Here is a 15,906-nt window from a genome sequence, read left to right on the forward strand (position 1 = left end):
GCATTCTGTTTTTACAGAGATTTTACACAGCATTCCAACTCTTTTGGAATTGGGGTTGTAGAACACCATAAAAAAGGATGTTTCATACCTGCCTGATGTGGCTCCAAAAAGCAGAACAAACAATCTGACAGGAGTTTGGGCTTTCTTCTCCTCAACTTTAAACAACAATCCATTTTGAGGCTTGTGTTACTGTTGGAAGGTTTCTGTCATTTCTGGTATAACTACATTGTCAAAAATAGATATTAGCCCAAAGTTCAACTACATATAAAAAAAAGTGGTGTGGGGTCTCTCCCTCTTTTTTCATACCAGTCCTTTTAAGTATGGTATGGGTTTTAAGGGAAAAAACCCAAAACAATGCATGAGATCCCCCAGGAAATCCATACCAGACCCTTGGAAACTGGAATTGGAAACTTGGAATTTTAAGGGGCACCTCACACACACAAAAGAAAATGCATAGAGGTTCCCTAAAAAGCTATACCATGCAGCCTAGCTGGTCAGAAAAGGGGGATAAAGTGTGTGTGTGTGTGTGTGGGGGGGTGTACCCCTCCACCTGAACCATACCAAGCCAAATACCCTTAACTTGGGGGGGTACCTTGCCAGGGGGACCCCTCTGGCAAAGCACACTCAAATGTTTGACAAGTCCTTTTTTTTAAAAAAACAAAAAGATCTATGCCAATTATAATGCTCAACAACCACCGATCCACCAAAAGAAAAAAAGATATGGCCACCGTGACACATCTCACGCATTCGCTTGTCAACTTCCAAAGGACAAACCCAGTGGTCTGTGTAATTACATCGAAGTGGTGCATGTATGACTTCACATAAGTGTTAGTGCATTAGTGCAATATATTTTTTTCATCCTTGCTTCATTTAATAAAGGATTTACCGGAGCAATACAAATATGGATATTTGATAGGGAGGAATTATTTTCAGCTATCTGCCCCAGCTTCTAACTGTCCCTGGAAAAACATTTAAATCTCTCTCTAACTTGCTATACATTTGCACAAAACACAGTTTGTGTGTCTGTGACTGCATGTTAAACTAGAAAGACATTTTTTCAGCAATGAGCAGTGAATGTATAAAGATATGCAGCGATAGAAATACAAACAAAAACATGTAAATAAAAATCCACTGTCATTGAGCGTAAAGAGTCCATGTTCCAAGAAATGGCATCATCTACAGTGAAATTATGACAAGCAGAGGTGAACTATGAAATCCTCCACCGCACGCCAATACACCGGGCCTCTTACCGCAGAAAATGGACCACTAGGTTATAGGTGGTCAGATAAGCATGATATATCCACTATAGCATGACTCCACTCTGGTACCAGACAGCTGAATCTCATAGGGTCATAACATGAAGTGAATCCACAGATTCATACGTAGGATAAAAGAGAAGCAGCTCCTCATAGTTTAGTATGTTAATTCAAGATGATTTTATTAAGTAAAAAGCATACAGGGTACTCACATTTGGAGAATTAAAACGAGCATTTCAGGAACACAAAAAGTCCTTGGTTAATATTTGTTTCCAACCAACAAAATGGCCGTGGTCACCACATGTAGTGTTGTGAAGTCAGATCTCCGGGGTCCACCCTACGTGGCGTTTTGTCCAATAAGGAATGTCATCAGGGGCGTAGTTAGGAGATCGTCACTATCTGTATATAGAGGCAGGAGAGCGAAATAGAAACACCTCTTCCTCCTTGTGTTTCAAGCCTCAATATCAGCCACCGGAAATGGAACCACATCCACCAGAAGTGATGTCACATCACAACCGGAAGTGAGCAAAAGTTGCAGGAATGTAAACAATCCAGTTCACTCACGACAGCCATACAAAGGAAATCACAAACAGGAACTAGAAATACTTCACTATTCTGATTTCTAGAACTGGGCTTGAAGATAGAAAACCAGGCCATATGGAAACAAAAAATTAAAATATATATAAACAACTTTCCTAAAACATTTTAAAAAACATTGGTAATGATTTAACATCCATGAGAGGCCTTTTCAAGGGACAATCAGGACTAAAGCTAGTGCTACCATCTTGTGTTTGGAAACAAACACTACAACAATTATTAAAAATGCAAAGATCAATTTAAAAAATATTAAAATAAAATACTAAAAACAGCCTAGGAGCTCAAGTATTATTTATGAAGGCATTGACATCCCATTCAATGAGCAGTGAATACAAACATGAACATTTGTGATTCTGGATATGTTCAGGGCCATGCACTCACAACCACATGGATGTCACATTGGGAGCAGTGTCTGTGTCTGTGCATCCGTGCATCCCAATTGACAGCTATAGGGGTGACTGCATGGCTATGCACAGAACACCTGTGCATCCCCACGTGGGTAAAGATAGCCCCCCCATGGGCGACGATTTTGTATGCCTTGTGCGCACAAGGCCTAATAGCTCAAGCTGAAACTTACATGCACAACTGATTGAATACGAGGCCTGGCCCTCCCCCCTAACCTTCCCTGCCTGGTGTGTTTAAAGGAGGTCCTCTGAAATTTCAATCAGAAGGAGACATTCTGCAAGCAAACAGCTACTGCTATGCTTTCTCTGGAAAAAAAAACATAAATGTTCTCTAATCCCAGTGTTATGAGTTTACCTTGTAATAAATGCTTACATACTGTATAAAACATCAGTTAAAAAATTAAATAACACAAAATTGATCACGACCATTATAATTAAATTTTAAACACTTCCGCCAATTATTGCAACATGTTTGGCAGCTTCTCAATTTGGTATATGCAAGTTAAAATCAGATAGCTTTTATAAAGAAACAAAAAGAGGAACAGTCCACTTCTCATTACATTTAAATGCAGCACACCAGAATTTGAATAGCAGGAGAAAACAGTTCTTTCACAGTGAGGTTACTGATCGTCTCATATGGTCATCAGAAACTGTACAAGTGCCAATTGAGATTCTTGAGTCCACGAAGATAACCAAACCAAGATTATCCTGAAGATTGCTCAAAATGAGAGGTCCAATGGATCTGACACTTTATAGTCTCCTCCTGCTGACAACTGGTAATAATGTATATGTGTCTGTGAGTTATGTCTTATATAAATGGTAATACTATCTAATCTACTGTATCTAGGAGATCTATGTTACAATTTTTTTTTTTATTAAGAAGAATAAGATAGAATACATAAGCAAGGTAATACTTTATTATTACTATACAGGATTTATATAGCTCCAACAGATTATGTAGCGCTTTACAACTTGAGGGTAGACAGTACAAATACAATACACATTAATACAGTAGGAATTAGAGGGCCCTGCTCCTTACAGCTTACAATCTAAGAGGATCTAATAAAGATATGTTCTATAAAATAACAGCAATGAATATACATTGTATGTATCTAGGGGATCTGGCATATATGATTGTTGATGGAGAGCACAGGGCATATAAAAAGCAGTCTATGTTAAAAACCCTTTTTAGTTAAACTTACTGTTATCATCCTTATAAAGTACCAACGTATTATGCAGCAGTGTACATTCACAAATAAAGGGTCACAAATTACAACCTACACATAAAAAGTACAAAAACAGTAAAGAAGTGTAGCTTGGGTAGTAGTTGGATATACGATCAAAAATGAAGATGGGACATGTTTTGTGAACTGATTTGATAGCATAATATTGTAACTTAAATATCTTTCTCAAATAGACTGGAAATTAGTTAAGAGATTGGCAGAAAGGAGAAGCAGATGAGGAGAGATAAGTAGTGGAAATTGTAGCTAAGTCTTCCTCTTAAATGTGTAGATTGCTAGTCACAATAATGATTAGGTATTTTGACGGAAATATGTCAGATGGCATGACATAAAGATAACAAGAGTAAAAGCACAACATGGGAGATAAGTTAGTCATTAGATAAGAAATGATGAGTGAGGAGACAGGATGAAAGATAATAAGTTAAGGGATAATGCTTGACATAATGAGAGGATAAAAGGGATAAAAATGGAGATGATGAGTAAATGCTAAATATTCAGCATGATGAGGTGAACATCCTGTACCCAGGTTTGGTTCAATGCAGGTTCTGGAACATGACTGAAGCTCAGGTCCTGAATCTGAACCCCATTGAAGTCAAAGAGAGCAGAATCTTAGAAATTTGTAATGGCGATTTTCTGGGCTAATAGGCAAGGAATTGCCAAACAAAGATCGTGAGCTGGACAGTGGCATGGAGGGTATGTACAAACGATTTTTATTTTTAGATTTATTATTCAGCAGGGAAAGGGTCTTTTCTGGCAGGGAAAAGGGCAACAATGTAAATTTAAAAATCCTTCAAATTGCATGTTTAGGGATGCCTAAGTATTACTGTATAAATCTCAGGGACAGCACTAGCGATGCCGTATTGTAACATCACATAAATTGTATGTGTAATAATGTACAGTGGGGAAAAAAATTATTTGATCCACTGCAGATTTTGTAAGTTTGCCCACTTGCAAAGAAATTAAGGGTTCATAATTTTTGTCATAGGCGTATTTTAAATGTTAGAGACAGAATATCAACCAATATCAACCATGTTTTGCTTTGATCCCCAAGCAAAACATAACTTAGTATTTGGTGGAGAAACCCTTGTTGGCAAGCACAGAGGTAAGACATTTCTTGTAGTTGGTTACCAGGTTTGCACACATCGCATGAGGGATTTTGGTCCACTCTTCTTTACAGATCTTCTCTAAATCTCTAAAAGGTTTCCTGGCTGTCTCTTGGCAACTTTAAGTTTCAGCTTCCTCCATAAATTTTCTATAGGATTAAGGTCTGGAGACTGACTGGGTCACTCCATGACCTTAAGTTGCTTCTTCTTCAGCCACTCCTTTGTTGCCTTGGCGGTATGTTTTGGGTCATTGTCATGCTGGAAAACCCATCCACGACTCATCTTCAGTGTTCTGACTGAGGGAAGAAGGTTATCATCCAAGATTTTACAATACATGGCCCCATCCATTTGCCCCTCAACGCGGCAAAGTCGGTCTGTAGCTTTAGCAGAAAAACAGCCCCAAAGCATAATGTTTCACATTTAACACACCTGCTTCCCATTCACACCTGAGACCTTGTAACACTAACAAGTCACATGACACCAGGGAGAGAAAATAGCTAATTAGACCCAATTTGTACATTTTCACTAAGGGGTGTACTCACTTTTGTTGCCAGCTGTTTAGACATTAATGGCTGTATGTTGAGTTATTTTGAAGGGACAGCAAATTTACACTTTTATACAAGCTGTACACTCACTACTTTACATTGTAGCAAAGTGTCATTTCTTCAGTGTTGTCACATGAAAAGATATAATAAATATTTACTAAAATGTGAGAGGTGTACTCACTTTTGTGAGATACTGTATACTGCGGCAAGGCGGCTCGGCTGCGCAAACCAATGTACCTGTATGTCGGTCTGTGCATGTGGTACTGCGGGCGATTGTGTTTTTTTCCCTACCTGTACTGTGGATGTGACCAAACTTTAATGTAAGACTAGCTAGGGGGGAGAACAGTGGGACTTTATATGAAGCATACGAGGTAAATGGGTACAAATATGGCTGGTTAATATCTAGGGATGAGCCGAACACCCCCCGATTTGGTTTGCACCAGAACATGGGAACAGACAAAAAATTTGTTCGAACACACGAACACCGTTAAAGTCTATGGGACACGAACATGAATAATCAAAGTGCTAATTTTAAAGGCTTATATGCAAGTTATTGTCATAAAAAGTATTTGGGGACCTGGGTCCTGCCCCAGGGGACATTTGAAAGGGAAAAAAGTAATTTAAAAGTACTCGCGGCTATAATGAATTGTCGGTCCCGGCAATACACATAAAAGTCATTAAAAAAAACGGCATGGGATTCCCCCACAGTCCATTACCAGGCCATTTGGGTCTGGTATGAATGTTAAGGGGAACCCCAACCAAAATAAAAAAAAAAAAACATTGCGTGGGAGTCCCCCTCAAAATCCATACCAGACCCTTCAGGACTGATGTGAATTTTAAAGGGAACCCCGCGCCAAAATTTTTAAAAAAATGGCGTGGGGGTCCCCCCAAAAATCCATACCAGACCCTTATCTGAGCATGCAACCTGGCAGGCCGCAGGAAAAGAGGGGGGATGAGAGAGCGCCCCCCTCCTGAACTGTACCAGGCCACATGCCCTCAACATGGGGAGGGTGCTTTGGGGTAGCGGCCCCCCCAAAGTACCTTGTCCCCGTGTGGATGGGGACAAGGGCCTCATCCCCACAACCCTTGCCCGGTAGTTGTGGGGGTCTTTAACAAGGGGATCCCCAGATCCCGCCCCCCCGTGTGAAATGGTAACGGGGTACAAATGTACCCCTACCATTTCACAAAAAAGTGTGAAAATGATAAAAATGACAATACATGCCTTGGGACAAGTCCTTTATTAAAAAAAAATTTTAAACAGTGTCCCACGAAGTCCATTCATCTTCTTCTTCTCTCGCTCCAACGGACCAAAAAAGGAATAAAAAAAAAGCCGCACGCCACCACCGATCTGCCTCCATGGGAGGCACCCGCCGTAATGACCGGCCTCTCAGGTGACAGTTCTTTTATAACTGAGGGCGGGGCCACACGATGACCTCGCCAGGTGACCCCCCCCCCCTGATGCACGGGGACATCCCTATGGCTTTCCCATAGCATCAGAGGGGGGCGGGGCCATCAGAGGGGGGCAGGTGCTTTGGGGGGCCGCTACCCCAGAGTACCCTCCCCATTGGAGGGCATGTGGCCTGGTATGGTTCAGGAGGGGGGGCGCTCTCTCGTCCCCCTCTTTTCCTGCGGCCTGCCACTTTGCGTGCTCGGATAAGGGTCTGGTATGGATTTTTGGGGGGACCCCTACAACATTTTTTTTAAACTTTGGCACGGGGTTCCCCTTAAAATCTTCAGGTCTGGTATGGATTTTGAGGGGGACCCCCACGCCATTTTTTTAAAATTTTGGCACGGGGTTCCCCTTAATATCCATACCAGACGGTCTGGTATGGAATTCGGAGGGGACCCCCACATAATTTTTTTTTTTAATTTTGGTTGGGGTTCCCCTTAAAATTCATACCAGACCCAAAAGGGCCTGGTAATGGACTGTGGGGGAATCCCATGCCATTTTTTTCAATGACTTTTATGTGTATTGCCAGGACCGACAATTCATTAATAGCCGCGAGTACTTTTAAATGACCTTTTTTCCTTTAGAAATGTCATTTTGCTCACGGGCTGTTCTAAACACAGGAAACATGCGCCACTTTACAGGCATACTATAGACACCCCCCAGGTACGAAATTTAAAGGAATATTTCACTTTCATTGTTTCACTTTAAGCATTATTAAAATCACTGCTCCCGAAAAAACGGCTGTTTTTAAAACTTTTTTTTTGCATTGATACATATCCCCTGGGGCAGGACCCAGGTCCCCGAAAACTTTTTATGACAATACCATGCATATAAGCCTTTAAAATTAGCACTTTTGAGTTCTCCCATAGACTTTTAAAGGGTGTTCCGTGGCTTTCGAATTTGCCGTGAACCCCAAATTGTTCGTTATTCGGCGAACAGGCAAACACCCGATGTTCGAGTCGAGGAACATTGGGCTCATCCCTATTAATAACTGGTAATATGCAAGCTGCTATATAATAGTAAATTCTAAACAAGGAATAATTTTATATAGAGATAAAATATTTATTCCATACAGTAATACATACAAATATAATAGCATAATAAAATAGTAGTGCATAGTATTGCTAGACTCCTTTGTTCCATATGAATGAAAGAATGTAAACCATATACATAACGTCAGCATAGTACAGTAAGATTGCAAATTATTCCTAGATGGTAACAACGTGAGTAGCATCCACTTGCTCGATGCGTTTTGTGGAATATCTCCACTCATTAGGAGCGGATGCGATGTGGGTATCTAAAGATGTAAATAGATAGTGTAAATTGTAGGTAAACACTATGTCTCAGCATGGGAGAGGGGGATACAATAAATATTACTGTACTATGCTGATATTATGTATATGGTTTACAGTCTTGTCATTTGTATGGAACAAAAGAGTTTGGCACTACTATTATAGCCAGCCATATTTATACCCATTTACCTCGTATGCTTCACATAAAGTCCCACTGTTCTCCCCCCTAGCTAATCTTGCAATTTAGGGATGGAGGCTATGAACTTTAATTTTTATAGCCTCATATAAAGTCCCACATGTTTTTATCCTTTATCAAACTTTAATGTAAGCAGGTATTGAATACATTTATTATACGTTACTGGTAATATTGCACTATGGGTATTTTTTCTCTCTCTGAGTTATTATCGATCAAGAGGCACGATATTGGAGTGTTCATGCAGACATGTTGGAGCTTTTGCAACAGGGACCCTAGCAACTATCTATTGTGATCTAGAGCTTTGTCTGACCCATTGGTGGCGGTGGTTGCTGCTTGTTCCTTTGCTTTACTGGATATATTTTCTCTCTTCAATTATGATATGGACTGAGCAGTCATCTTTATGCTCTTTGCACTTGGACTTTGTTCTCTTTTTACATCTATTCATTCCACTTGCCCCTTTTTTTCACTTGGATTTTTTTGTTATTTATCTGGATTCAGTATGTATTGTAATCTTTGTTTAATATTACCTTAGGTATAGTTAATTGAGCAAGCGCATTATTTTATACACAATACCATATTACAGACTGAACTGTAATGCCTCGTACACACGATTGAACTTTGCGCCAAAAAAAACGTGGAATTTTGTCCGAAGGGTGTTGGCTCAAACTTGTCTTGCATACACATGGTCACACAAATGTTGGCCAACAATTCCGAACGTAGAAATGTACTAGACGTACTACGTGGATTTTCAGCTCTTTAGCGCCACCCTTTGGGCTCCTTCTGCTAATTTTGTGTTAGTAGAAGTTTGGGGACTGTTGATTCGCGCTTTTCTTTTCTCGTTTTTCATTTAGCGCTTTTCAGTTTGCGCTTTTCATTTCATGCTTTTCAGTTCATTTCTGAATGGATGTTCATCAACCAGACATGTTGCAGAATCGGAGGAGATAACGTGTTTTTTAATATTGGCCTCGGAGTTATTGCTTTGACATTATTTTTTTGGTTGAATAATGATTTGATTTGGTATATTTTCTATATTTTTGGATGCATAGAATGTACTTTTTGGTTAAGTTCTATTGGCAGATAGCATGTCTAATTTTTTTTTATTTAAAGCACAATAAAAGAATTGTGTAGAATAATACTTGGCTATGTGTTTTACTTCAAATGACAGTTTGGGAGTAGGCAGTTACATTTAAAAAAAATACAATGTAAAATTGACAAGGGACACCAACATAGTTGTATCTTTGATCTTAAAAACTACGGGATAATGGTGTTGTGGTAACTTACACAAATACAAAAAAAAAAAAAACACAATAATATTATTCTTGATTTCACTAGAAAAAAAAGCCTTTGAAAATTCGTTTGCAATAACTCCATCAGTATCACCAGCAAAGCAGCTCATTGAAGCAGCTTTTTTTTCCCATTAAAGAAGAGGAGAATTGTGCGCTGCATTTGGAGATTCCATAATTTGCCACGTCATGAATGTTAATTCTCCATTACGAATGCTAGTTTACAAGACCAACCGCTTCTGCTTCCGAGCATGCGTGTTTGTACTTTGTACTTTTGACTTTTGAAAACATGCTTGCCAACATTTGTTGGTGGAAAGTCCGACAGCAATTGTCTGATGGAGCATACACAGGGTCGGATTTTCCGCCAACAGCCTGACATCCAACATTTCCCGTCGGAAAGTCCGATCTTCTGTACGGGCCTTTAGAGTGGTGTTATTCTCCTTAGTTATTATTGCCCAGTATAGAGTTTAGGAGAAGTTGTTCTCTACACCCATTGCTTGTGTTTTCCTGTTATTTCGCTCTTCTTTTTTTTTTTTCAATGAAAGCTTTTATTGATGGAATTGACATTACAAAATATAATACAAAGGAGAAAATAACATTATAAGCCCCCCAAAAGGGCCATAAATCAAAAAGGACAGAAAAGAAAATAATGACATGTAAACAATAATAGTAATACAATAGCAAAACAAAAAAGAGAGGTCAGGGCACAAGTAGTTATGTTACAAAATACGAAAATATACGTTTTTGTCATCTTTGGTTTACAAAAATATCAGTGTAGGTTTTTTTTGCTAATAGAGTTAGTACATAAAAAAATTCCCTGGTTGTTGCATGTAAAGTCCTCCAAGAATCAACCACCATCAAAGATTTTAACAGATGTTTGATTCTCTTGAGTACTCTGTAGGTAATGCAGAATATGTATCTTGGAGTGAGTTGAAGGGAATATTGAAGTCCCCACCTAGGATCAAACAGTCCAATGCAAACCATTAAATTTATCTACAATGAGTTAACAGAAGGAGATGTGTGCTGTATATGGAAAATATATGTAGCTCACCCCTAAGGAGCTGCAAGTGAAATGGGACACCCCACCCTGCACAGCCAGGCACACTGCATCATCACAGGCACACTTGAGTCAGGATACAATCCAGTGTTTTTTTTAATTTTTTTATTGAGGGATTAGAACTTGGATAGGGATTGGGAAATTTGTGGGATGCCCACTTGACTTAAAAAAAAACTCTTCAGGGACAACTTTTCCTATATACAAGTAGGGATGAGCCAAGAACCCCTCGGTTCGGTTCGCACCAGAACTTCTGAACAGACAAAAGATTTGTACGAACATGCGAACTCCGTAAAAAGTCTATGGGACACAAACGTGAAAAATCAAAAGTGCTAATTTTAAAGGCTTATATGCATGTTATTGCCATAAAAAGTGTTTGGGGATCCGGGTACTGCCCCAGGGGACATATATCAATGCAAAAAAAAGTTTTTAAAAGGCTATTTCAGGAACAGTGATTTTAACCACTTCAATACAGGGCACTTCCTGCCCAGACCAATTTTTAGCTTCCAGTGCTGTAGCAGTTTGAATGACAATTACGCAGTCATACAACACTGTACACAAACTAGATTTTTATCATTTTGTTCCCACAAATAGAGCTTTCTTTTGGTGGTATTTGATCACCTCTGCGGTTTTTATTTGTTGTGAAACAAATAAAAAAGTCCGAAAATTTTGAAAAAAATAAAAGTTTTGCTTTTGTTTCTGTTTAAAAATTTTGTAAATAAGTAAATTTTCTCTTTCACTGATGGGCACTGATAAGGCGGCACTGACAGGCACTGATAAGGCGGCAGCAAAGAGGTGGCACCAATGAGCAGGCACTGATGGGCACTGACGATGGGCACTGATATGCGGCACTGATGGGCACTGGTAGGCGGCACTGATGGGTGGCACTGATATGCAGCACTGATGGGCATTGATAGGCAGCACTGATGGGCACTCATGGGTGGCACTGGTGGGCACTGATGGGCACTGATAGGCGACACTGATGGGCACTGAAGGGCTGCAAAGATGGGTTCTTATGGGTGGCATTGATGGGCACTGATAGGCGGCACTGCTGGGCACTGATGGGCACTGATAAGTGGCACTGATGGGCACTGATACATGGCACTGATGGGCACTGATACGCGGCACTGATACGTGGCACTGATAGGCATCCCTGGTGGCACTGGCAGTGGTAGGCATTGGAGTGGGCACTGATTGGCAGCTGCCTGGGCATTGATTGGCAGCTGCCTTTGCACTGATTAGTATTTCCCTGGGGGTCTAGGGGGCATACCTGGTGGTCCAGCGTGGCTGGTTTCCCTGGTGGTCAGCACAGACCCCCCCTGTCAGGAGAGCAGCTAATCGGCTCTCCTATACTCGCGTCTGTCAGAGTGAGGAAAAGCCGATCACCGGCTCTTCCTATTTACATCGTGATCAGCCGTGATTGGACACGGCTGATCACGTGGTAAAGAGTCTCCGTCAGAGACTCTTTACCTAGATCGGTGTTGCGGGGTGTCAGACTGACACCCCGCAACAACGATCGCCATGATGCGCGCCCCCGGGGGCGCGCAGCGGCTCAATATCCTGCGGACATCATATGACGTCCAGTCAGGATATTAAAACCACTTTGCCGTCGTCATTCTGCTATATGGCGGGCAGCAAGTGGTTAAGAATGCTTAAAGTGAAACAATAAAAATGAAATATTCCTTTAAACATCGTGCCTGAGAGGGTCCCCTTAGTCTGCCTGTAAAGTAGCACACTTTTTCCCATGTTTAGAAAAGCACAGCAGCAAAATTACATTTCTAAATGAAAAAAATGTCATTTAAAAAACAGCGTGGATCCCCCCCCCCCCAGTCCATACCAGGCCCTCTGTTGTTCCTTATTTCTGTCATAGGGATCCCCTTAACCACTTCAATACACTATATTATATATTGTACACTGTACTATATACCCTGCACTGTATTATATATATTACACTGAGTGCACTATATAGTCTGAACTACAGTAATTATACTATACGGACTGCACTATATACTCTGCTGAAAAATTGGGCCTTAGGTGTTGGTGGTGACAGAACACGGTAACCCCCTCACAGTTACTCTTGTTGGGTGCAGGAATGGTCCCAGCTGTTAAATAATATTTCAGAGGCTGCTTGCCCTCTTTTAGTGGTCTGTGTGCGTCTGTATCTCCTTGGAGGCCTTCTGGACATGCTGGGTATTTTTTTTTTTAACACCGCACTACACTGTATTATATACTGTGTACACTGCTTGAAGTGTATTTGAAACTGTACACTGCCGAATGCACTATACATATATATATATATATATATCTCACAAAAGTGAGTACACCCCTCACATTTTTGTAAATGTTTTTTCTATCTTTTCATGGGACAACACTGAAGAAATGACACTTTGCTACAATCTAAAGTAGTGAGTTTACAGCTTGCATAACAGTGTAAATTTGCTGTCCCCTCAAAATAACTCAACACACAGCCATTATTGTCTAAGCCGCTGGCAACAAAAATGATTAGACCCCTAAGTGAAAATGTCCAAATTGGGCCCAATTAGCCATTTTCCCTCCCCAGTGTCATGTGACTCGTAAGTGTTACAAGGTCTCAGGTGTGAATGGGGAGCAAGTGTGTTAAATTTGGTGTTATCACTCTTACTGTCTCATACTGGTCACTGGAAGTTCACCATGGCACCTCATGGAAAAGAACTCTATGAGGATCTGAAAAAAAGAATTGTTGTTCTACATAAAGATAGAGAGTCACGGAGCCAAAAAGGGGGACCCTAAGCGCAGGGATGGCATGACAGTGCTGGACTGCACATATGCCTGTCTCAGAATGGGACAGTTCTCCTTTTAGAGAAGGGAAGGGGCGGTAGGAGGAAAGTGTAGGATGTAGGAAGGGGAAGTGACGTCAGTCGAAGAGCGGTGGTGGACAAGATTAGATGCACACCTCACCGCTCTTCATCTTCCCCTTCTAACACAGCATGGCGGTGATGGAGGGCTTTCTAGATCAGCTAAGAGCGGCGGTTGCCGCTAACGGCGCGGACTGGCTCCAGCAGCAGCTGCGGGCGATCGCTGACGGCGGGGCGACAGTGAGCGGGGGGGGCCACCAACTCCTAGGGCGCGGCTGTCACGGCCGTCGAGAGATACAGCCCTGAGGCTGGCCTGGGCTCATCCAGAGCAGTGCAGAGAGGGAGAGCAGCGGGAGAGGCCCAGACACCCACCATGCAAGTCAGGCAGAGGGATGGATGAGGAGAGGCCCGGGGGAATTGGAGGAAGGTTGGAGGGACCGGTGGAAGGGTGCCCAGCAATGCACGCGGCTCTTCCCCCCCAGCAAGGCGCAGATGCTTACAACCCCCTGAGAGGTCAGCAGGAGAGGGACGGAGGGCCCGGGACGCACGAGAACGCACCGCGGCAAGTGGAGGAGGGGCACAGGCGACAGAGATGGCCAATAGTCCGCCGCAGGGCAACAGCGAGTCAGAGAGAGACGCCAGGGCCAGCGTGAGGGGAGGTAATGGACGGTCAGCACGTACCCCGCGCAGCAGTAGACGTAGGAGTCCGTCACCAGGAGCATCCAGCGGGCCTAGCGGTATTCAAGGGAGGAGTGGCCGAGCTCAGCACCGCAGGCCCTCGGCAACCACTGCGACCGCAGGTGGGGTGCAACAAGAAGTCGGCAGGATGGACGAGCACGACGATCGGTCGGAAGGAGAGCTGTCCGGGTCTGACGGAGGCGACGATCAGGGACATCAAGCATCGCTGGTTCCAGGAGTGGCGGCTATTGGGCCCAGTCCAGGGCAGCCCGGTGAGTGCGATGCTTCTAACCCTGTCACTATTCTTTTACATAATCTGTTGGGGCAAAATGTGCAGGGGGGAGGTTCACGGTCTGGGGGTTTAGTCAGGCCAGGGGGGGCGGAGAACGTATTGGCTCCACCGTCAATATCAGCGCCCCAAACAGGGAATGAGGGGTTGCGGGAGTTGCTAACCGGCCTAAAAGAGCTAGTAGCACGCGTGGAATCAGGGTCAGGAGGTGGTCCGGCGACTGCGTGGACGGCAGAGAGGAATACCCCGCAGACGGGGACCACCCCACCTCTTACGGGAGAAGTCCCGGTTTTGTCGGTGGTGGCTGTTTCTGCGGTTGGGGTGCCCCCCTCTACAGCAGCAGTGGCTACGACTTCGGGGGACCAGGTGAAGACAACTGAGAAAAAAGCTGATTCAGTTAGATTAGCAGATGCGGCAAGGAGCGAGGTATATGTCTGCTTTGAGGGCCTGTTGGGGGCTCATTTAAAAACAGAGATAAAGGAAGATATGGAGGGGCGAATACGTGGAAATTTTCACGTTACTGCCGTTAGAGAAATTTAATCTGGATAGGTTAAAACCGGTGGAGGGAAAAAAGGAGGATGAGGAGAAGCGTAGGTATCGCTTGATCCCGCGAACGTTCTCCAATTGGCTACAAGCGTTCGCCATTTTGGCGTGTGTGGTGGGCGAGAAAGCGCCTGAACATTGTTCAGTGCTTTTCGTGTACCTAGAGGCCATTAGTGAGGCCCATAGAACATACAAGGGCATGGCGTGGCTGCGCTATGATGAGCAATTTCGTCAGAGGATGGCGGTACGACCGAATCTACGCTGGGATTACAAGGACATCAGCTTGTGGATGAGGTTGATGACGGCAGTGAGGGCCCCTAGTCAGTTTTTTCAGGCAGGGGTCGGAGGTTCAGCAGCCCCAGGACAACCGGCCAAGAAAAAATGGGGATATTGCTGGCAATTTAATGAAGGAACCTGCAGATTTGGAGCCAACTGTCGTTTCAAGCATTTGTGTTCCAGCTGCGCGGGATCCCATGCATTGGCAAGATGTTTCAAAAAAGGAAAAGGACGCACCGGAGATACTTCAGGTAAGAGGGAGGACTCCGGTACAGGTGGAAAGGATGCGGCCTTTCCTCAATAGGTACCCTGACCGGGCAGCGGCCGCCACGCTGGAGGCAGGATTTAGGGAGGGGGTTTTCACATTCCTTGTGCCTTGGCGGAAGTGCCGCCTGAGGCCAAGAATTTGCAGTCGTCCTTGCTGCATGCAGCAGTGGTCTCTGAAAAATTAGAAAAAGAGGCTTCGTTGGGACGGGGAAAGACCACTACAAGGGTTAGTGGTCTCTCCTTTGGGTGTGGTACCAAAAAGAGAGCCAAACAAGTTTAGACTCATACACCACCTCTCTTTCCCGAAGGGAGGGTCGGTGAATGATGCTATAGCCCCAGAAGAGTGTGCGGTTACGTACACATCTTTTGACGCAGCGGTCGCATGGGTTAGGAGATATGGGCAGGGGTCTTTAATGGCCAAGTCCGATATTGAATCGGCTTTTCGGCTTTTGCCAGTTCATCCCGACAGTTTCAGGTGGCTAGGCTGTAAATGGGAAGGGGCCTACTGTGTAGACCGATGTCTTCCAATGGGATGCTCTATATCCTGTGCTCTTTTCGAAAAGTTCAGTTCGTTTTTGGAGTGGGCAGTTCGGGATGT

The 15,906-nt window shown here is 43.2% G+C and overlaps 1 protein-coding gene across 1 annotated transcript in view; it reads left to right on the top strand.

Annotated features, from left to right (window-relative positions):
• Positions 1-2,786: 2,786 nt before the first annotated feature.
• LOC141133219 (adhesion G protein-coupled receptor E3-like) overlaps positions 2,787-15,906 on the top strand; it is a 197,319-nt gene continuing 184,199 nt past the window's right edge. The window contains exon 1 of the mRNA XM_073622458.1: positions 2,787-3,033. Coding sequence (XP_073478559.1) covers positions 2,982-3,033 — 52 coding nt within the window. The 5' untranslated portion in view covers positions 2,787-2,981. The remainder of the gene's footprint in view (positions 3,034-15,906) is intronic.

The sequence above is a fragment of the Aquarana catesbeiana genome, linkage group LG03 (genome assembly GCF_042186555.1).
Source record: "Aquarana catesbeiana isolate 2022-GZ linkage group LG03, ASM4218655v1, whole genome shotgun sequence".
Lineage (NCBI taxonomy): Eukaryota > Metazoa > Chordata > Amphibia > Anura > Ranidae > Aquarana > Aquarana catesbeiana.